General features: G+C 35.4%; 2 protein-coding genes and 2 pseudogenes across 2 annotated transcripts; 3 read left to right on the forward strand and 1 right to left on the reverse strand.

Annotated features, from left to right (window-relative positions):
* The first annotated feature begins 1,197 nt into the window (after positions 1 to 1,197).
* On the forward strand, positions 1,198 to 13,060 carry LOC122025220 (annotated as a pseudogene).
* Positions 2,398 to 3,723, reverse strand: LOC122023639. Its single transcript, XM_042581867.1, has 2 exons — positions 3,111 to 3,723; positions 2,398 to 2,900 (listed from the first exon to the last, which is right to left on the reverse strand). Exons 1-2 carry the CDS (start codon positions 3,721 to 3,723, stop codon positions 2,398 to 2,400), a joined length of 1,116 nt encoding a protein of 371 aa, XP_042437801.1.
* A 2,171-nt stretch (positions 13,061 to 15,231) lies between the features above and the next one.
* LOC122022815 lies at positions 15,232 to 18,026 on the forward strand. The gene is made up of 5 exons (XM_042580931.1): positions 15,232 to 15,716; positions 15,798 to 16,343; positions 17,104 to 17,235; positions 17,283 to 17,365; positions 17,641 to 18,026. The coding sequence occupies exons 1-5, from the start codon at positions 15,232 to 15,234 to the stop codon at positions 18,024 to 18,026; spliced, it is 1,632 nt and encodes a 543-aa protein (XP_042436865.1).
* A 3,629-nt stretch (positions 18,027 to 21,655) lies between these two features.
* On the forward strand, positions 21,656 to 22,210 carry LOC122025222 (annotated as a pseudogene).
* Positions 22,211 to 22,415: the final 205 nt, after the last annotated feature.

Genomic DNA, 22,415 nt, shown 5'->3' on the forward strand with positions numbered 1-22,415 from the left:
ATACTAATAAATATCAACTAGTGAGTTATTATATATATATCAAGTGATACTAAAAATATGTATGGCATTTGATATTTTATACTAATAAATACTGCTTAAATTTAAATAATTAGCATGATTAATATAATTCAAATCTTTAAAACTTAAAACAAAAAGTGTTTATCATTACAAATATCCTTTTATAATTTTGAAAATAAATTTCTTTACTTGCAATCTAATGGTTATTATGAATGTGATTTGAATTTATGGTATTATTAGTATTCTTATTTACATTTTGTCTTCTAAATATTTTGTCTTTATATGTATTTAATTACAGGTATAAGCATTGACACCATAAAGCAAAAATTGGAACTGGAGAAATGTTTAGCAATTGTGGTTTGGTTTGTTGGAATTGCACTCATATTAATTACCGGCATTATTAAAATTTTTCTCAAATTTTAGAATTTTTATTTTTTATAATTTGGTGGTTATTTATTGTTGATTTTTTCAATTTGATTTTAGCTTTAAATTTTTCATAATAATGTTTCATAAGTTATTGAACCGTCAATAGATTGAATGTTTGCTTGAATTGGTTACTAGTTGACTTAGAATTAACATAACATTCAAGTTCTTTATTAAAATATATATCAAAGTATAGATAAATTCCATACTATTTGTAATTTGAAAATTCATAAACTATATATACCTTTCTTATTGGTTCTAACATGCCTTACTTGATCATTATTTTTATTTTATTTTATTCAGAATTATTTCAGTTTATTCGTTGTAATTAATTCATTAAAAAATTATTTGGAAAATATGTAACGGCCGAAAAAGCCCTCCGATTCGACGCCGTCACATTCGAGGAAAGCGCTACGAACCAGCGGACGAAACCTCATCTCGATTTACAAATTACACGGCATTTCCAGTACACCACACAAACCGTCGAATCGTCGATCTAGACCGTTGTTCTGGCCTTCTGGGCGAGCCCCGTGGGCCCCACGCGAAGGGGATACGTAACTAATGTCCAGAAAATGTTTGAGAAGTTGCGTGAGAGAAGTCACCGCATGGGTACCTTTGTAGACTGGTTTGCTGCGTCATTAGTGTCGACGCGTCAGCAATGATTGCTGGGAGCGTAGAATTAGATGCAGGTAACATTACTAGCGGTGTCCATATTCAATGAAATCGCTATAAATAGGGACCCTAGCCCCTTGGCAGTCGCGTATCGTAATCGATTATCATCCAGTCAATTGGTCCTCGGGATTTTTCTTCTCTCTCAAGGTAGTTTCCTCATCCGCTTTGTCCTCAGGAACAATTCGTCCTTTTGTGTTTCTTTTTGTTTGCGGTTTGATCTGTCGTTTTAATCTTTCATGGGGAAAAGTTTTGATGGAACCATTAAGATGATCGCATGTTCGTGTTTATTATAATTTGTTTAATTCTGTGCGAATTCTTCCTTGTTACGTCGATCAGATGCAGATCTTTGTGAAAACGCTCACTGGCAAGACCATCACCCTTGAGGTGGAATCCTCTGATACCATCGACAACGTGAAGGCCAAGATCCAGGACAAGGAGGGCATCCCTCCGGATCAGCAAAGGCTCATCTTCGCCGGCAAGCAACTTGAGGACGGCCGCACCTTGGCAGACTACAACATTCAAAAGGAGTCGACCCTCCACCTGGTTCTCCGCCTTCGTGGTGGCCAGTGATCTCTGTTTTGGGTGATATGGCTGATCGATGTCTCTGTTTTTGTGATATTGTCGCATGGTTTCAAGTCTGATGTAGTGATCGTATGGTTTGTGTTTGTCAAGTCTATTTGAACAAAACAGAACAACAGTATGTTATAATTCTGATTTCAAGCTTGATATTCAATGTAATAATTATCATTATTTACCTATTAATTTTTTACTAAGAGGTAAACATGTCACTCCTCACTCCCTGTTAAAAGTACCGTTTGGCCGGTCCCAAAATACTGATTTTGGAATCACATATATGTAATTTGATATTCTATTAGATCATCTCCAACCACAAACTCTATTTTGGTGCACTTTCAACACTAATTTGATGTCATTTGAACACCAAAATTTTTTCCAACTCCAACTATGAGACACCATTTCCTACACTAAAAGGAATATTCTTTAGAATATTCTATTTTCCATCTTATAATTTATTATTCAACATACATATTAATTTGTTAAATATTTTTATTACGATAATAATTACTATTAATTTTTATGATATTATATTTTTAGTTACAAGAAAATTAAAATTAGTATTTTTATAATTTTGTTAGAAATAATTTAATAAGCATACTAATATTTAATATTTAAAGATAATACACAATCATAAACAATTTAGATAATTTTTTTAAAATATTTTCACCAGACAACTAACACTTCATTAATAATACATCATTATGAACCTTAATTATCAGAATTACCAAATTGTTCCCACAAATACTCAATTAATGCATTTCTAAGGGCAAAGTGAGCATTTTTATTTTTGATTCCTTCATGTCTAGCAAGAAACTCTTGAAATCGGGTATTGTCATCTATTGCTGTATCAACATCTGCAGCCGACGAGACTTCACCTTGCTCAACAATTGAGGTATTCATATCGCGCTCATCTTCAATGATCATATTATGCATAATAATGCATGAAGTCATTATATCATGTAAAATATTTTTCTGCCAAAAACGTGAAGGTCCTGCAACAATTGCAAAGCGTGATTGGAGTACTCCAAATGCTCGCTCAACATCTTTTCTACATGCCTCTTGTTTCATTGCAAACAACTTATTCTTTGTACCACGTGGATCTTGAATTGTTTGAACAAGTGTAGACCATTTTGGGTATATACCATCAGCTAAATAGTAACTCATATTGTACTCTTTTCCTTGAATGACATAACGAGCAGGGGGAGCAATACCTTGAGCAAGGTTAGAAAAAAGATGAGAAGACTCCAATACATTAATATCATTGTTAGATCCAGGTAAACCGAAATATGCATGCCATATCCAAAGATCATAATCAGCTATAACTTCTAGAATAATTGTTGGCTTTTCACTGCGACCGGAATATTGCCCAGCCCATGCTGTTGGGCAATTTTTCCACTTCCAATGCATACAATCTAAACTACCCAACATTCCAGGAAAACCACGTTGCTCACCAATATGAAGAAGCTTGGCAACATCATTAGCATTGGGTGATCGCAGGTATTGACCTCCAAATACTTCAACAACAGCACGGCAAAATCTTTTCACGCTTTCTATGACAGTTGATTCTCCTATTTTGATGTACTCATCAGTAGCGTCTGCCGGTACACCATATGCCAATATTCGAAATGCAGCTGTCATTTTTTGTAAACCTGACAAACCAAGTTTTCCAACTCCGTCTCTTTTCTGCACAAAATAATTATCATGATTACTAACCTCGTTAAAAATACGCATAAATAAATTTCTTCCCATTCGGAATCTTCTTCGAAACATTGCAGCATTATATGTAGGATTTTCGGCAAAGTAATCATTGAATAGATTACGATCAGCAGCTTCTATATTACGATTGATCACTATGTGACCAGGAATAGATCCTTGATGTTTGCCTTTGTCGCTTTCTTCACTCAGATGTTTCAAAATGACCTGATTGTTTCGGTAGATCGCTTGAGTGATAAGCCTTCTGTGTGCTTCAAATATATCATCATCTTCAGAGCTTGAGGATGATAAATTTGATGTACCTTCATATCTAGCACTCATTTTTTGAGATGAAGAATGTGATTGAATTGTTTTCAGTTATGGTGTGTATTTATAATGTGAACACAACACTTTTTAATTTTGTAGGTGACGGGACATCACAATGAACACAACACTTTTTAATTTTGCAGGTGACGGGACATCACAATGCACACACCATGATAATTATTTCAGGAGATGGGACATCACAATGAACACAACACCTTTTAATTTTGCAAGTGACGGGACATCACAATGCACACACCATAATAATTATTTCAGGAGATGGGACATCACAATGGACAACACTTTTTAATTTTGCAGGTGATGGGACATCACAATGCACACACCATGATAATTATTTCAGGAGATGTGACATCACAATGAACACAACACCTTTTAATTTTGCAGGTGACGGGACATCACAATACACACACCATAATAATTATTTCAGGAGATGGGACATCACAATGGACAACACTTTTTAATTTTGCAGGTGACGGGACATCACAATGCACACACCATGATAATTATTTCAGGAGATGGGACATCACAATGAACACAACACTTTTTAATTTTGCACACACAAATCTTATACAATGCACATAATTTTTTCCTATATAATGGCATACTAGACATGGCCATCACAATACACCTTTACTCTTGAAAAAAATGAGTTCGAATTCTCGTTCATCATCCTACTCCGTTGAAGAAGATAAACATTTATGTCATGTTTATCTTCATATTTCTCAAAATCCAATCATAGGAATCAACCAAAAAAAGGATCAATTTTGGGCAAGAGTTGAGATAGAGTATAATCAAGATCCAAATTTTAAAAATTCTGAGCGACCGAGAAGATCATTACAAAAAAGGATGAATACTATCATTGCTGCTGTTTCCAAATTGCAGGGTTGCATACAACAAATCGAAGAATTGAATCCAAGTGGAGCATCAGAAGAAGATATTGTAAGTTGTTTTCATTATTTCTTTTGTAGACTATCCAAGTTATTTTCAATATCTAATTTAGTTATTAATTTTGTTTCATAATTGTATTATTTTCTTACAGATGAATCGTGCTCAGATGTTATTAGTACAAGACCCTAATTAATCAAAGGGCTTCAAATTTGGACATGTGTGGAGCATTCTTCAAGGTATTGAGAAATTCAACAGTGACAACGTCAAAGCTGCATCTACAAGAGTGCAACGACAAAGTGCTCAAGCTGATTATTCTCAATCATATAATCTCGAGAAAGATGTTTATTCACCTTCATCTCCACATGTCTCTTCGTTTAATCTTAACATCACTGATTCAGACAGTGGTGGTACTTCAACTAAACGACCTATTGGGGTGAAGAAAGCAAAACTGAAGAGAAAGAATGAACAACAATTCAGTAAAATGGTTTCACAGAATGACGAATTTGTTGCAGCGTTGGATCGAAGTACCAATGTTGCTATGTTCAAGGAAGAGAATAAAATTTTATTCAAAGATTTGAATACCATTGCTGATCCGATAATGCGTGAATTTATTCGCGGTGAACAAGTCAGAATTATGCAAAAGAGGACTGGAAACGAAAAATCTCAATCAATTCCACATCAAGGAGAAGGATCTAGGATCAATTCGTCTCAAGAAGAAGAACAAGGATCTCAAGATCCTTTGAATGGTTCTGGTAAATTTTATGATTATTTCGGTGGTTTATTAAGAGGTGATTTTCCTGAATATTAAACATTGATTTGTTTAGTATTCTAATGTTATTGCAGTTATTTAAATGTATGTTTACTTTAGTGTTTGTAGCATCTTTAAATTGTAGGATGGAATGTTATGTATTTTGAAATTTTAAATATTTAATTGTGTGTTTGTTATGAAATTACCAATATTATAAATTTTAATATATTTATAATCTTAGCAACATAACAAATATTAAAATTTATAATGTATATTTAATTGAAATTTATATATTAAATTTATAATATATAAAATTTATATAATAAATTCAATTAAATTAAATCATATTAATTTATAATATTTAAAAATATTTTAAATATAACTTGCCTATTATGATATATTATATTAAAAAAATCTCTACTTGCACCATTTTGGTGCTATTTTTGGGGTCACCATTGAAGGGGATATGGTGCCCTTTTTATACCAAAATGGTGTAAAAGGGCACAAGTTGGAGATGATCTTAGAAAGCCAAGAATGATTTAACAAGCACGCTGATTATTAAATATAAAAGAAAAAGATTAACCTAAATCATCTAATACATAAATATTTATTGATGATAAGGACATTTGAACAGCACCATTAGCAAGTCAACATCCAGATTAGACTTCTCGTTTTGTCTTGCAAGCATTTTGATCGTTGAGAGGCTTACTTTCTATAATCATTGAATTCTTTAATATTTTCAAAACAATGATAAACCTCTGAAACATATAATTATATTTTATTGTTTTACACAATTTTTAATTGACTGAAAGGGCAAGAGCCTTGTTTTTTTCTAGGTCAAATTGTATTTTTTTTATCTGTTGGAGAAGACGAAGAGCATGCACAGAGAGATAAATATAGATGTTGAAGAAGACGAAGAGCTGCACAGAGATGGAAACTATAATGCAGAGATTACTACAACATAATTATTGTTCGGAGAAGCATAACACTGGAAATAACTACGTTATCTGCACGATCGCTATAAATTGTGTTCATCGTTGGCACTTGACGTGAGGTACACTGATTTTCCACAAGCTGCTTATTTTAATTCTATGTTACCTCCGCCATTCAGATGTCTGCCAAGAATCTCAATGACAATGGCAAGTCCTTCACCCTCAAGTTACAGAGCTCAGACTTCATCTTTGACAACTTGAAGGTGAAGATCGAGGACGAGGAGGGTATCAGTATCACCTTCGACATGTTGCAGAGACCGAGTAAAAGAATGCCTATCTTCGTCGAGTTTACCTCCACTTCCAGTTACAGCAAAATTGCGCTGCAGGTTAAGAGCTCGGACACCATCGACAATGTCAAGGCCAAGATCCAGGACAAGGAGGGCATCCCTCCGCACCAGCAGAGGTTGATCTTCGCAGGCAAAGAGCTCGTGGACGGCCGCACCTTGGCCGATTACAACATTCAAAAGGAATCGACCCTCCGCCTTGTCCTCCCCGGTGGCGTGCACATTTTCGTCAAGACTCACACCGGCAAGACGATCACCCTCGTGGTGGAGAGCTCGGACACCATCGACGATGTCAAGTCCCAAATCCAGGACAAGGAGGGCATTCCCCCGGACCAGCAAAGGCTCATCTTCGGATTCAAGCAACTTGAGGACTGCCGCACCTTGGCGGACTACTACATTAAAAAGGAATCGACCCTCCACCTGGTTCTCCACTGTCGTGGTTGACTGTGATCTCTGTTTTGGGTGATATCGCTGTTCGATGTCTCTGTTTTTGTGTTGTCTTATGGTTTCAAGTCTTATGTGGTGATCGTATGGTTTGTGTTTGTCAAGTCTATTTCAAAATTTATATTTAATGTAATAATTATCATTATTTACCTGTTTATTTTTTACTGAGCTGAGTCCTCACTCCCTGTAAAAGAATCATTTAGCCGTTCCGAAAATACTGATTTTGGAATCACATATACGTATTTTTTTTAATTCTATTAGAAAGACAATAATGATTTAACAAGCACGCTGATTATTAAATATAAAAGAAAAAGATTGACCTAAAATCATCTAATACATAAATATTTATATATGATAAGGACATTTGAACAGCACCATTAGCAGGTCAACATCCAGATTAGACTTTTCATTTTGTCTTGCAAGCACTTTGTTTTTTTCTAGGTCAAATTGTATTTTTATCTGTTGGAGAAGACGAAGAGCATGCACAGAGATGGAAACTATAATGCAGAGATTACTATACAATTGTTATAACTTATTATTCCGAGAAGCATAACACCAGAAATAACTACGTTATCTGCACGATCGCTATAAATTGTGTTGGACAATGCAAAATAATTATCAGTCAAAATAAAATTCTTTATATTTATTTTTAAATTAACATATATTAATTAAAATTATATATAATAATGAAATATTTTATATTCAGATTCTCATCTGGGGCACGATCGCTATAAATTGTTTCAAGGTGGACGGTCTGATTTCCCATTCCAGCCATTAAATAATTCCGACAGATGACCCTTGATGCGGTTCTCAACATCACCAGTAATTCAAGTACCGCACGTGCTCTGGGGAGCTAATCTTGGGGATGATCGTTATCTTAAATTTGTTTTTTATGTGATTTTGTCCGTGTGGTTTCAAGTACGATGAACTGGTCTGCTTTATGTTTCTGAACTCTGATCAGACATCAGAACGTTTGACATTTTCTAATGTAGTTGAAGCTTGAAGGTGATGAAGCAAAAAAAAAAAAAAAAACACCTAAATCTATATTATCATCAAATTCACTACTAGGCGTTTGACTGTGATTTTGACGGCCGAGTCTTTTTAATAGGGTACTGAAAAACGTTTACAGAATCAACAAATTTAACAGTGAAGATTTTTCAAGTTACAAAATTAACAGTGCAAGATTTTTGAAATTACAAAATTAAAAATGCAAGATTTTTCAAGTTACGATGCAACACGATTGACTTTTTCTTAAATTTATAATTATCTATTTATATTCGTATCTTTCTAAAAGAGCATCCAGATTATATCATCATTATCACACCTATTACCTTTTATAAAGGTAATATATATATATATATATATATATATATATATATATATATATATATATATATATATATATATATATATATTTATTTATTTATTTTATTGTTACATACTCATTATAATAATATATCTTTTTCATCTAAATTTTTTTAATACTAACATTCATTATCTATGAGTTTTACAGTACGTTCAATCATCTTAAAATTATATCATATTAAATAAATATATTTTTAATATATTTTAAAATATTATTATTTAAAAAATATACTCATATTTTAATATTTATCCATTTTATTTAATTTTTAATTTCAAAATTTATAATTTATTTTAATAAATAAAATTATAAACCCTAAACTCTAAACTTCTTGCCATATTGAACACGTTCAATGTCTTGAAAATTGTTCATGTGAAGGGGTGTTATAATACCCTTTCATATTAGTTTTAACACTAATAGGGATGCCGTAGGGTGTAGCACAGACGGTGGGTGCATGATATATCTGGCGTAATGGTCAGGTTTTAATTATTAGGAACTGACGATTTAGGGTTTATCCCACTATGCGTCAAACGTCTGTGTACCTACATGTACCTTCCTTCATATCCGTGGGACCGACACTAGGAGAATCGTTAATGTAACGGATCTACATTTAACACCAATAAGGGTGTTATAACACCCCATTAATAGAGCAATATGGATGATCTAATAATTTACCGTCCTATCCGACCTACACAGATAAATATATATTTGGTGTAATTATCTATGCCCCAAGGGTCTAGCACAGACAATCAACAGAATTATGATCTATAGTTTATTCTTTCATGCACCTAATGTATATTTAAATTTATCTCTCTTCATATTTATGGGCCAATATTAGGGGGCGCCAAATAGCCGATCTTCTTTTGAAAAATGTAATTATCTGAGTGCCAAGTAATCGTTACATATTTTATAACGGTAGCAGCAACATATTAGCTTAGAAATTGCTAGGTTCGCTTGCCGGTGTGCTCAGCCGTCGATATGTCACGAGTTATATTATCATGTCTGGGTCAGGCGCCACTGAATTCCGATCTCGGCAGCAAATTTAAGTGAACAAAGGGATTTGCGGACTGTCTTTGAATTTCCGCCAAGGCTACCATTAAGAAAAAAAATGTTAATATATTGATTGGATTTCCTTTTTAATTGACTGAAGGACAAGAGATTTATTTTTTTCTTAGGTCAAATTATATTTTTCTGTCTGTTGCAGAGCCGGCCCTGGGCCAAAAATACTCAAGGGCCCAATTTTAATATCTATATATATATATAATAACTTTTCCTCGAAGCCTTCGCCGAGACCCTGCTTTCTGACTCTCGCTCCTGGACTCTCTTCGCCGAAACCCCTCCCCTCGCCCCTCGCCCCTCGCCCCTCGCCCCTCGCCCCTTGCCGAAGCGGCGAAGCCCCAGCTATCTCACCCTCTCCATTCTCCTCGCCGAAGCCCTCCCTCGCCGCACCTTCTCAGTTCCCTCCCTCGCCGAGACGCCCTACATCGGTGAGACGAGGCTCTCTCTTCATTGTTGATTTTCCCCGCTGTGCCCGACCCTCCCTCGCCTCGACGAAGCTCCCTTGCCATATTAATCATGTTAATCATGTTTTGTTTCTGCACAAATTGGCAGTATCTGCTCCGTTCGTTTTTAGGTCTTAATCGTCCTTTTCTTTCGATTGCTCACTTTGAGCGATGGATTTTCTCCATATGAATATAGTTATTGTATCAATTTTTACTATTCTTTATCCACCGTTTCTAGTATTGTCTCCCAAAAAGATAAATCCGCTAACTTAGCGGCCCCCTAGTGCCGGCCCCACCGATACGGACTCGTATGGTCCCTCAAGATTAGGGATTTGGTTGCAGTGTTCGTAGGAACTCTAACGCCTTTCCAATTGCTTATTTTGATCTGGGATCTGACATTTGAGTATTTTTCAAATTTTAAAAATTTGCATTCTAGTAGATTGTTTGAGTCCTTTGCTTGCGTGCTATGAACTTTAGATCCTGTGATTCCTAGTGTTATTGCTACTTAGTTAATGTCTGTAATTTGAGGGAAATTGGTAATTTCACTCTAGGTTCAGTATTTTTTAGAACCATATTGTTCAGAGAGAATGTGCAGTAGTTCATTTAGATGAATATATGAAAAGAGAGAATGAGATTGGATGTGGAACGTAATTCAAAAGCTGTGGTATGTAGATTCATCTCATAATTTTCAACCAACTCCAACTACTCTCACCTGTATGTTACTAAATATTTGATGAAGGTCACAATGTGGGGGTTGTCGCATATGTATCATGCAAGCCTTTTGACCTTGTTTGCGTTTGATCTTTATTGTTTCAAGTGTGAATTGTCCCGTTTTGCTAATTTTCAGAACAGAACTCCATGTCAACAGAATACTGTCCTGCTCACTTCTGACGGGAAATTAATTTGCTATGGTAACAATTTTATTTATTGTTGTCTCATCTAAACATCATTAATTTTGGATCAATACTGCAATTCTTTACTCTTTTGTTAATTAGACCTTTGTGATGTCGTTGACATCATCTTGTGTAGTGGTTTTGTTAATTCTGAAATCAAATATTCTACTTCATCGTGCTAGATCACAAATCTTTAATCTATATAAGCAGAAGATTTATGATTAATTCTGATCCATAAGCTGCTGGTTTTCTTCTCTGTTACCTCCACCTTTCAGATGCAGATGTCTGCCAGGAATCTCAATGACGATGGCAAGTCCATCACCCTTAAGTTGCAGAGTTCAGACTTCATCTTTGACAACTTTAAGGCGAAGATCCAAGATTAGGAGGGCATCAGTATCACCTTCGACATGTTGCAGAGATCGAGTAAAAGAATGCGAATCTTCGTCGAGCTTGCCTCCACTTCCAGGTTCAGCATAATTGCGCTGAAGGTTAAGAGCTTGGACACCATCGACAACGTCAAGGCCAAAATCCAGGACAAGGAGGGCATCCCCCCGGACCAGCAAAGGCTCATCTTCGCCGGCAAGCAACTTGAGGACCACCGCACCTTGGCGGACTACTACATTCAAAAGGGATCGACCCTCCACCTTGTCCTCCGCGTTGGCATGCAAATTTTCGTCAAGACTGTCCGCGGCAAGACGATCACCCTCGTGGTGGAGAGCTCGGACACCATCGACAATGTCAAGGCCAAAATTCAGGATAAGGAGGGCATCACCCCGGACCAGCAAAGGCTCATCTTCTTCGGCAAGCAACTTGAGGACGACCGCACCTTGGCGGACTACTGCATTCAAAAGGGATCGACCCTCCACCTTGCCCTCCGTGGTGGCATGCAAATTTTCGTCAAGACCCCCGGCAAGACGATCACCCTCGAGGTGGAGAGCTCGGATACCATCGACAATGTCAAGTCCAAAATCAAGGACAAGGAGGGCTTCCCCCTCGACAAGCAAAGGCTCTACTACGCTGGCAAGCAACTTCAGGATGGCTGCACCTTGGCAGATTACAACATTCAGAAGGAATCTACCCTCCACCTTGCCTTCAGCCTCAGCTACCTCTGTAGCATGCAAATTTTCGTCAAGCCTGTCCGCGGCAAGACGATCACCCTCGAGGTGAAGTGGTCGGACACCATTGACAATGTCAAGGCCAAAATCCAGGACAAGGAGGGTTGCCCCCCGGACCAGCAAAGGCTCATGTTCTTCGGCAAGCAACTTGAGGGCGACCGCACCTTGGCGGACTACTACATTCAAAAGGGATCGACCCTCCACCTTGCCCTCCGTGGTGGCATGCAAATTTTCGTCAAGACCCCCGGCAAGACGATCACCCTCGAGGTGGAGAGCTCGGATACCATCGACAATGTCAAGTCCAAAATCAAGGACAAGGAGGGCTTCCCCCTCGACAAGCAAAGGCTCTACTACGCTGGCAAGCAACTTCAGGATGGCTGCACGTTGGCAGATTACAACATTCAGAAGGAATCTACCCTCCACCTTGCCCTCAGCCTCAGCTACCTCTGTAGCATGCAAATTTTCGTCAAGCCTGTCCGCGGCAAGACGATCACCCTCGAGGTGAAGTGGTCGGACACCATTGACAATGTCAAGGCCAAAATCCAGGACAAGGAGGGTTGCCCCCCCGGACCAGCAAAGGCTCATGTTCTTCGGCAAGCAACTTGAGGGTGACCGCACCTTGGCGGACTACCACATTCAAAAGGGATCGACCCTCCACCTTGCCCTCCGTGGTGGCATGCAAATTTTCGTCAAGACCCCCGGCAAGACAATCACCCTCGAGGTGGAGAGCTCGGATACCATCGACAATGTCAAGGCCAAAATCCAGGACAAGGAGGGCTTCCCCCCGGACAAGCAAAGGCTCAACTACGCTGGCAAGCAACTTCAGGATGGCTGCACCTTGGCCGCTTACAACATTCAGAAGGAATCTACCCTCCACCTTGTCCTCCGCGGTGGCATGCAAACTTGTGTCAAGACTCTCAACTACGGGACGATCACCCTCAAGGTGGAGAGCTCGGACACCATCGACAATGTCAAGGCCAAAATCCAGGACAAGAAGGGCTTCCCCCTGAATGAAATTTGGACAAAACTAAGAAATTATCTTTTCATGTAATAATGATGTGAAACAGTCATTGGAGATGGAGGACGGATTCCATTTTTTACGAAACACTTGGTGGAAATGTCAGTGCTAAGTAACCGTTACAATTTCATAATGGTAGCAACAGATCAGCTCAGAGAAATTACCAGGGACGCTTGTCGGTGTGCTTAGCCGATCTGTCACAAGCCATATTATCATGTCTGGGCTTGTCACAACTGAATTCCGATCTTGCATGAGTTAATTTGTAATACAAATCTAAGTGAACAAAGGGATTCACTTTGAACCCCTGTAAAAAAAAAACTTCTCGGATGATAATGAGTTAGATTTAAGTTAGATTTCATATCTTCTAAATGGTTAAAATCTGACCAACTTAAATAATTTTATTTTAATTTTTAAAATCATTATTAAATGTGTCTAAATAATATCATATTTTATTCATCAATTATATCATTTCTCAATTATTGTTATATTTAATTTAAAAAATAAACCTAATTAATTTTTATTAATAATACTCAATTAAATTTTTTATTAGTTTAATTAATTTTTAGTTACTAAATTTATTTTCTGATTGGTAAGAATATGATTAGACAGATTTACTATTTAACTCTAATCCTTATATCGGTAAGAAAATAGAGTATTATATTTTATCATCATCTTATTACTATCTATAATTTTTCAAATTAAAAAAAAATAATTTTAATGTACTTATAAATATTTATTAAATTATTTTAAAAATAATATTGAGTAATATTGAGTTATAAATATTTATTAAATTCTTTTAAAAAATAATATTGAGTGAGAATAATAAGAAAGAAAGTCAGAAATTACTAGATGATTTATTGAACAAGGAACACAAAGTACTTGAAGTTGAAAATAATAATGATAATTTTAGTTAGCTTCATTTATTATTCTTGGGTGATCTGTCTAGTTCGATGAAAATTTTTCATCAGCTACTATGGAAAATTTAGAAGGGCACGTGGTGGTCAGTTCAGAAGCCCAACATCCTTTGATTACACCCTCATTTAGAGAAAAAAATCTTACAAATACGTCATAGTTGGGGATCGAACCGTGAGTATCTGGGTGACAAGACTCTCAACTACGGGATGATTAGACAGATTTACTATTTAACTCTAATCCCTATATCTGTAAGAAAATAGAGTATTATATTTTATCATCATCTTATTACTATCTATAATTTTTCAAATTAAAAAAAATAATTTTAATGAACTTATAAATATTTATTATTATTTTTGTTTAAAAAATAATATTGAGTGAGAATAATAGGAAAGAAAGTCAGAAATTACTAGATGATTTATTGAACAAGGAACACAAAGTACTTGAAGTTGAAAATAATAATAATAATTTTAGTTAGCTTAATTTATTATTTTTGGGTGATCGGCTTAGTTCGATGAAAGTTTCTCATCAGCTACTATGGAAAATCTAGAAGGGCACGCGGCGGCCAGTTCAGAAGCTCAGCATCCTTTGATTACACCCCCATTTAGAGAAAAAATCCTACAAATACGTCATAGTTGGGAATCGAACCGTGGGTGTCTAGGTGACAACTTAGATGTCTTACCGTAGCCGAGTGTGTTTCTCAATTTATCCTGGTGGTCGGTGGAAAATTTCTATGGGACCGGACTGATTCTCCATGGATAATCAATGAGACTAACTGGAATTATCATTTATTTTTATTTTTATTTTTATTTTTATTTATTTTATTTTTAAAGTTGAAAATGAAATTGATCTTGGGTTGTCCCATTTTTCATTTCCTTGTGATTGACTGATTGTGATTCTATTAGGAATACGTCTAAAGCTGCACCCTTTGCATGCACTTTAAGAGCATCCGCAATATCGCGTTATAATGACACTGTAGCTTTAACATGGCGTTGCAGATGACCACGTTAATGTTCATCGCTTGAACGCGTTTAGAACATTGAACGTGTTCAAGCTGCATGGGGTGGACCAGGGTTGACCCACCCCATGCTAGATATATATATATATATATTTTTTAATTTTATTTATTAAAAAATTTATAAATTTTAAAATTAAAAAGGTAATAAAACGGTTAGTTTTTTAACGGTTATTTTTTAACGACTAGTTAACGGCTAGTTCGAAATTTCATATATAAAGATCCATCAATATGTACACATATTTTCATTCCAACTCACTACTCTTTTAATTCTACTTCCCAAAATCCACAAATTCCACCAAATTATCAATACTCACATTCATTTCCCAATATGTCGTTTCCTCCACAAAATTTTCAAGGTTTTGGAAATTCTATGAATCATTTGAATTATGCCCCTCGAGGTCCATATCAACCGCTTCCAGCCAAATATTGGCAAAACATGAGTCATCCGTATTTCACGTCGTCGGTTGTTCATGGATATGGTACCCCACTCACAACTGGTATGTCTTTCACTCCTTTGATGTCAAATGAACCTGTAACTCTGACTTTTGTCCCGGAGACTCAACTTTCCAACCGTGAATCCCCAATTGAGGTGACCAATTTAGAAAAGGCGGTTTCAAATGCTGAGGGTACAAGAAAGCGTTCAAGTTGGACAAAGGTTGAAGACGAGGTCTTAGCGAGAAGTTTTGTCACTATCAGTGATGATCCAATAATCGACAATGATAAAAAGGCGGATGCTTTTTGGGGACGGGTTGCAAGCTACTACAATGAGAATCTTCGCCTGAGTTCAAACACCAGAAGTGCAAATGTTATACGGTCACATTGGCACAATACAATCCAAAAGAAGGTATATCGATTCAACGCAAATTACAATAGTGTTTATAGTTCATATTGAAGTGGTCACAGTGATGAAGATATATTAAGGTTTGCGTACGAAAAATATCGATCCGAAAACAATGACATTGCATTCAATCTCGAACATGTGTGGAGAATTGTCAAAGATCGTCCAATGTTTACTTCACAGTTCGTTGATCACATTGTGGCCACAAAGAAGACGAGGACCTCAGAGTCGGGAGCAAGCAACACCTCCTCCAACCAAGATATGAGTATAGACCTGGATTATGAAGATACTCGTCCAATGGGACAAAACACAGCAAAAAGAAAGGGAAAAGACAAAGTAAAATCGACCATGGAGGATCTGACAGTAAACTACAATAATATTATCACAAAGTTCACTGAGTACACAAGCGTGAAGAAGTCTGAAGTCGATTTGAAACAAAAACAACTCGAAGTAGAGGAGATTAAGGCAAAAGCTGCATTGTCTAAATCTGAAGCTAAGAATCGTCGCTTGAAGTTGAAGGAGTACGAAATATTGAACAAAGGCACCTCGCAGATGACAAAGGAGCAGCTTATCATACATAAATGTCTATGTCAGGATATTAGGTTAAGATGGAATATCTAAATTATTTAATCAATGTTCATTTTCTAGTATTATTATATTTTCGAGTGATTGTAATTTTAAATTATTGTATTTCTTATTTCGATTAATGTGATTTTTAATTATTATAATTTTGCAAAATAGTTGTTATAAACAAGCCTTGGAAACTAGCTGTTACAATTAGCCGTTGCAAACTAGGTGTTACAAATTTACCGTTGCAAACTAACTGTTGCAAATTAGTCGTTGCAAACTAGCCGTTGCAAACTTACTGTTGCAAACTTACCGCTGCAAACTAACCGTTGCAAACTAGTCGTTGCATGAGAAAAACAATATATATAGACACATTGTGCTACAAGATTTTCATTCGACTATCATACCATTTCTCAAACACATATACTAAAACGTGTTTCCTCCAAAAATGTCTCATTCTATAGGCAGCTCTAGCTCAAGTTCCAGCTCGACAAGCGAAGACCAAGTCCATGTTGAAATCGATAAGCAAGCTTATGATCCGGGTGAAGAATTGATATTATTGGTTCTTCAACAACACCAACAACTTATGGAAGCATATCAAAGGAGGGGTGCGCGCAGAAGAAGGTTCGTCCAAAGAAATCGTGAAGCCGGGCATGAGAGGCTCGCCAATCATTATTTCTCTATAACCCCGGTGTATCATGATGAAATATTTCGAAGACGATTTCGAATGTGAAGAGAGTTATTCCTCCGCATAGTGAATGCATTAGAGAATCATTCAACATTTTTTCAACATAGGGATGATGTTGTACGAAGAAAAGGGTTGTCACCACTACAAAAATGCACCGCCACGATTAGTCAACTGGCTTACGGAGTCCCCGCCGATCATCTTGACGAGTACCTACGTATGGGTGAATCAACTGCCATCAAGTGCTTTTCAAGTTCTGCGAATACGTGGTTGAAATATTTGGTGATAGGTACTTGAGAAGGTCAAATGCTGATGATGTTCAATGTCTTCTTCAAATGCATGATGAGAGACATGGCTTCCCTGACATGTTAGGTAGCCTTAATTGTATGCACTGGAAATGGAAAAATTGTCCAGTTACTTAGAAAGGTCAATCTACAAGGGGACATGAGTCACCAACAATCATACTTGAAGCGGTCGCGGCTCATGACTTGTGGATATGGCATGCATTTTTTGGGGGCACTGGTTCACATAACGATATTAACATGTTATATGAATCTCCCATATTCAACAACGTCTTGCAAGGGAATATGCCGGAGATTAATTTATGGTGAACGACACTGCATATACGAAGGGTTATTATCTAACAGATAGAATATATCCCGAGTGGGCTACTTTTGTTAAGGCTTTTCCTTGCCCGGAGGATCCCAAGAGGAAGTTGTTTAAGGAAAGACAGGAGTCTGTAAGAAAAGATGTTAAACGGGCATTTGGGGTGCTCCAATCTCGATGGGCAATTGTCAGAGGTCCAGCTCGTTATTGGTATAGGAAAAAGTTAAAACAAATCATGTTAGCATGCATTATTTTGCATAATATGATTGTTGAGGATGAGGGAGGTCACGTGACAAATTGGTACAACGATGAAGGTGACGAACCCGCACAATCTATCCATGGCTCAAACCGAGGATTTCAGGATTATCTTCGAACAAATTCTGAGCTACGTGACATTCAATTCATCACCAACTTCGCGCCGACTTAGTTGAACATATCTGGGGGGCAATACAACAACAATCCGTGAATTAATATTTCATATATTATTTTTAATTTCATAATTGTATGGTTTATTTAAGTGATTATTACATTTCAATTTCATAATTACATGACAATTTAAAATAAATTTTATTTTCCTAGCTTTGTAATTTTAGCCGCTTAGTTATAATTTCATTTTCCCAACTTTATAATTTCATTTTCCTAACATTGTAATTTCATTTTCTCACAACCATCTATTTTATTTAATAAATATATTTAAAAAATTAATATTATTTTTGAAAAATAATAAAATTATATTTTTAAAAGTAATATTATTATTAAAAATAATAATAATAATTTAAATATTTTAAAACATATTTAAAATATATTTATTTAATATGATATAATTTTAAGATGGTTGAGTGGATTGTGGGACCCATAAATAATGAGTGTTAATGGTAAAAAGGATGTGGATGAAAGTATGATGTTGTTATAATGAATATGTGGCAGTGGGTCTCATGCTTTTTGATGAGGTAGTGGGTGTTATAATATTATAGCACTGTGGATGCCCTAATAATATGACTTGTAATTTTCTGCATGAGACATAAATTTAAGTGCAATATGAAGAACTGTAAATAATTCAAGCACAATATTCAAATTAATATGTGAGTTATCTTGCTCATATATTTTGACATCTTTCACAATGAAGATAAGCTCAAATCTAGAGAGAACGATTGCTGCAAATCAATATTATCCTGTGTACTCTAGAAAAAGGAAATCATCTAAGCAATTAACTTCTTTTATACTAAGTAATTAACTAAAATAATTAAACCCTGTTGGCAAATTTAAAATGTTCAACCCACTTAACTTTAAGATCATCATACCGTCCAGATGGAGCATTTGCAACAGCAAGCATTGATGTTCTGGAATTGAGCATTATGATCATTCCTGCTTTAGCGATAGAAATAGTTTGATGTTCCATGGCATGATGAATTGCTACTCTGAAATTTGAAGGAAAAGAATGTAGTGTATAGAACAAGATTCCAAACAAAAATTCAGGAATATATACCCACACAAAAGAGAATAATGATATGCACAAGAAAAAATTTTAAGAAAATGTTCAGAGATAAATACATAAATTTATGCTCCATCATTTTATTTTTTGTGAGTCTTATCATGTTATATGTTTATCCTTAAACATTTCCTTGAGGTTTTTTTTTTTTTGTACATATCATTTTTCTACAAAAGAACCCTTGAAAAAAAATAAGTCTAAAACTTAATACCATAGACTTTTACCATAAACTTAATACTCAACATCACTTAAATACATCTGAATAAGTTGAGAAGAGAACAAGAGAGACAAAAAAAAAAAAGGTCATATTTCAGATAAAAGAACAAGGTAAGTTTAGGGAGTCCAAATTTACAGAGCTACTATCACGGATCACTGATGTGATTAGACAAGTAGTTGATGAACCTTTTCCTGATAAATAACTCTAGTTAACAATTGGTGGGCTAATAAATAATTCAACAAAAAAGGAAGAGAAACATTCTTGATTTCCTTGTTTGACTAGGAAAAAGTAAAACAATAATCTGTTTAAGATATACTGCAATCTGCTCATCAAAGTGATCAAACAAATGAAAATCAATTTCCAATAAGTGCAATGTAGCAATAACCTGACAAAAAAATAGAGTACCTTATTCTGCTGTTTGGCTTTAGTTCATCCTGAAGTGGCATGCAAGGGTAAAGGTGCAGGTGAGGAATCCGTCAAACTTGTAGTCCTGTGATCAAATAGTTAAGAAATATCATAGAAAAAAATAATAAAATATTAAAAATAATTTATTTAACGCCATTAATAAATTCATTCAACTACTAATTTAATCACATCATATTCCCAAAAAATATAATTCAACAAAAATAAATTAAGTATCTATACGTCACTTCTAATTTAATCATATTTTAACATCATCCAAAAAAGTAAAATAGATAAGCGTCAACTTTGAACTAATTGAAAATTTCTTCATCACTTGATATTGAGGTGTCCTATAAAAATATAAACTAATGAGAAATATAAATAATTGATCCAATAATATTAAATTTAACGAAATTAAGTTGTATTAAAAAATTATCCCATCAACATCAATAGTATCCTCATCATATTAGATTGAAGAGTAATATACTTTTATTTTTTGTGAACTTGTAGCTACAAAATTCAATGAAAAAGATAAATAATTATTGGAGATTATAAAAGAAGAATATTTTCATACAAAATAATAAAAATTAATTTATAATTTATATTACCTTGTTTTTCATTATTTAACCCACTTTGAGTATACATCAATGTTTCTATCGTTTTCTATCGTTTTTAGATGAAGCTTGTTTCTATGAAAACTCATCAATATACCACATATAGAGCCCTAAACAACAGTCAATATTGGAATAACAAGTATATCTTGTGTCATCCTCATTAAAGTAGGATAATTGATTAGGCTACCATTAATAAAAAAAAGTTAATAATTAGATAGGATTACCTGTTTAGATAATCAAATGAAGGAACAATTCATGGATTGCATTAGTCTATTTGTAGAAGATATGTTAACTTGGTGTTTATGAACGGCACATGATCTTCTTTTTTATTGAAAAGATTACATCGCTTAAGGCTGTACAAATTTTTGTTGATTGCTTGTATTCCAAGTGGCAAAAGGTTTGTCTTTGTCACTAAACAAACTACTTAAACTCAAGCTAAATTTATAATCAGCGGGAGCGAAGAAAATGCAAATATTTGACATGAGTTTCCTTTAGACGATCTTTAGTGGAGCCGCTTTTGGCAACACGTTCACTTGTAACCTGATCAATTAAATTCAGTACACCTTCAATCTGTTGTCATGTACAAGATCAATTAATATTGAATCGTATTGTTATTGGTGTTATGGGTGATCGATGTCTCTGTTTTTGTGATTTCAAGTCTGATGTAGTGATCGGTTTGTGTAAAGTCTATTTGAACAGAACAGTATGATATAATTCTGATTTCACCCTTTATCTTTAATATAATAAACTATGCCTTAAATATTATCATTATTTGTGTTAATTTTTTACTAAGAGCTAATCATGTCTGAGTCCCCACTCCCAGTAGAAGAATCATTTTGGCCGGCCCTAAAATACTGATTTTGGAATCACATATATGTATTTTGATATTCTATTAGAAAGCCAAGAATGATTTAATAAGCACGCTTATTATTAAATATAAAAAGAAACAGACTGATCTAAAATCATCTAACAAACACATATTTATATATGATCAGGACATTTGAACAGCAGCATTAGCAAGTCAACATCCAGATTAGACTTTTCATGTTGTCTGGTAAGCATTTTGTATTGTTTAGTAGCTCACTTTCTATATTCAGCAAATTCTTTAATATTTTTTAAACAATGACAAATCTCTAAAACATATAAGTATATTATATTGTTTTTAAGAATTTTTAATTGACTGAAAGGGCAAGAGCTTTGTTTTTTTCTAGGTCAAATTGTATTTTTTATCTGTTGGAGAAGACGAAGAGCATACAGAGAGATATGGAAACTATAATGCAGAGATTACTACACAATTACTATAGCTTATTATTTCGAGAAGCATAACACTGGAAATAACTTTGTTATCTGCACGATCGCTAAAAATTGTGTTCATCCTTGGGCACTCGACGTGCAGGAACACTGTGATTGTCCATAAGCTGCTGGTTTTCTTCTCTGTTACCTCCACCATTCAGATGCAGATGTCTGCCAAGAATCTCAATGACGATGGCAAGTCCTTCAACCTCAAGTTGCAGAGTTCAGACTTTATCTTTGACAACTTGAAGGCGAAGATCCAGGACGAGGAGGGTATCAGTATCACCTTCGGCATAGTGCATAGACCGAGTAAAAGAATGCAAATCTTCGTCGATCTTACCTACACTTCCAGGTCCAGCATAATTACGCTGCAGGTTAAGAGCTCGGACACAATCGCTAGCGTCAAGGCCTTAGGGCTTCCTTCAGCACCAGCAAAGCCTCTTATTTGCTGGCAAACAGCTTGAGGACGGCTGGACCTTGGCGGACTACAACATTCAAATGGAGTCCACCATCAATCTGGTTCTCCGCCTTCCTTGTCGGATCTCTTGCCCTCCTTGATGTTGCATTGGGTTGTTGTTGGTGTCTAGTTCTGTCCCTGCTACCTGGTCTCGTGGAAAGATCGTTATCTCTGTTTCTTGTGTGATTTTGTGCGTGTGGTTTCAAGTACGGTTAACTGGAGCTTTGCTTTATGCTTCTGAGCTTTGTTCAAACATCAAAACAGACTTTTTCGAATGTAATGAATTGAAGGTGATGACGCAAAAAAAATGATAAATCTAAATTTTATCATCAAATTCACCACCA

The sequence above is a fragment of the Zingiber officinale genome, chromosome 9B (assembly GCF_018446385.1).
Source record: "Zingiber officinale cultivar Zhangliang chromosome 9B, Zo_v1.1, whole genome shotgun sequence".
Taxonomy (NCBI): Eukaryota; Viridiplantae; Streptophyta; class Magnoliopsida; order Zingiberales; family Zingiberaceae; genus Zingiber; species Zingiber officinale.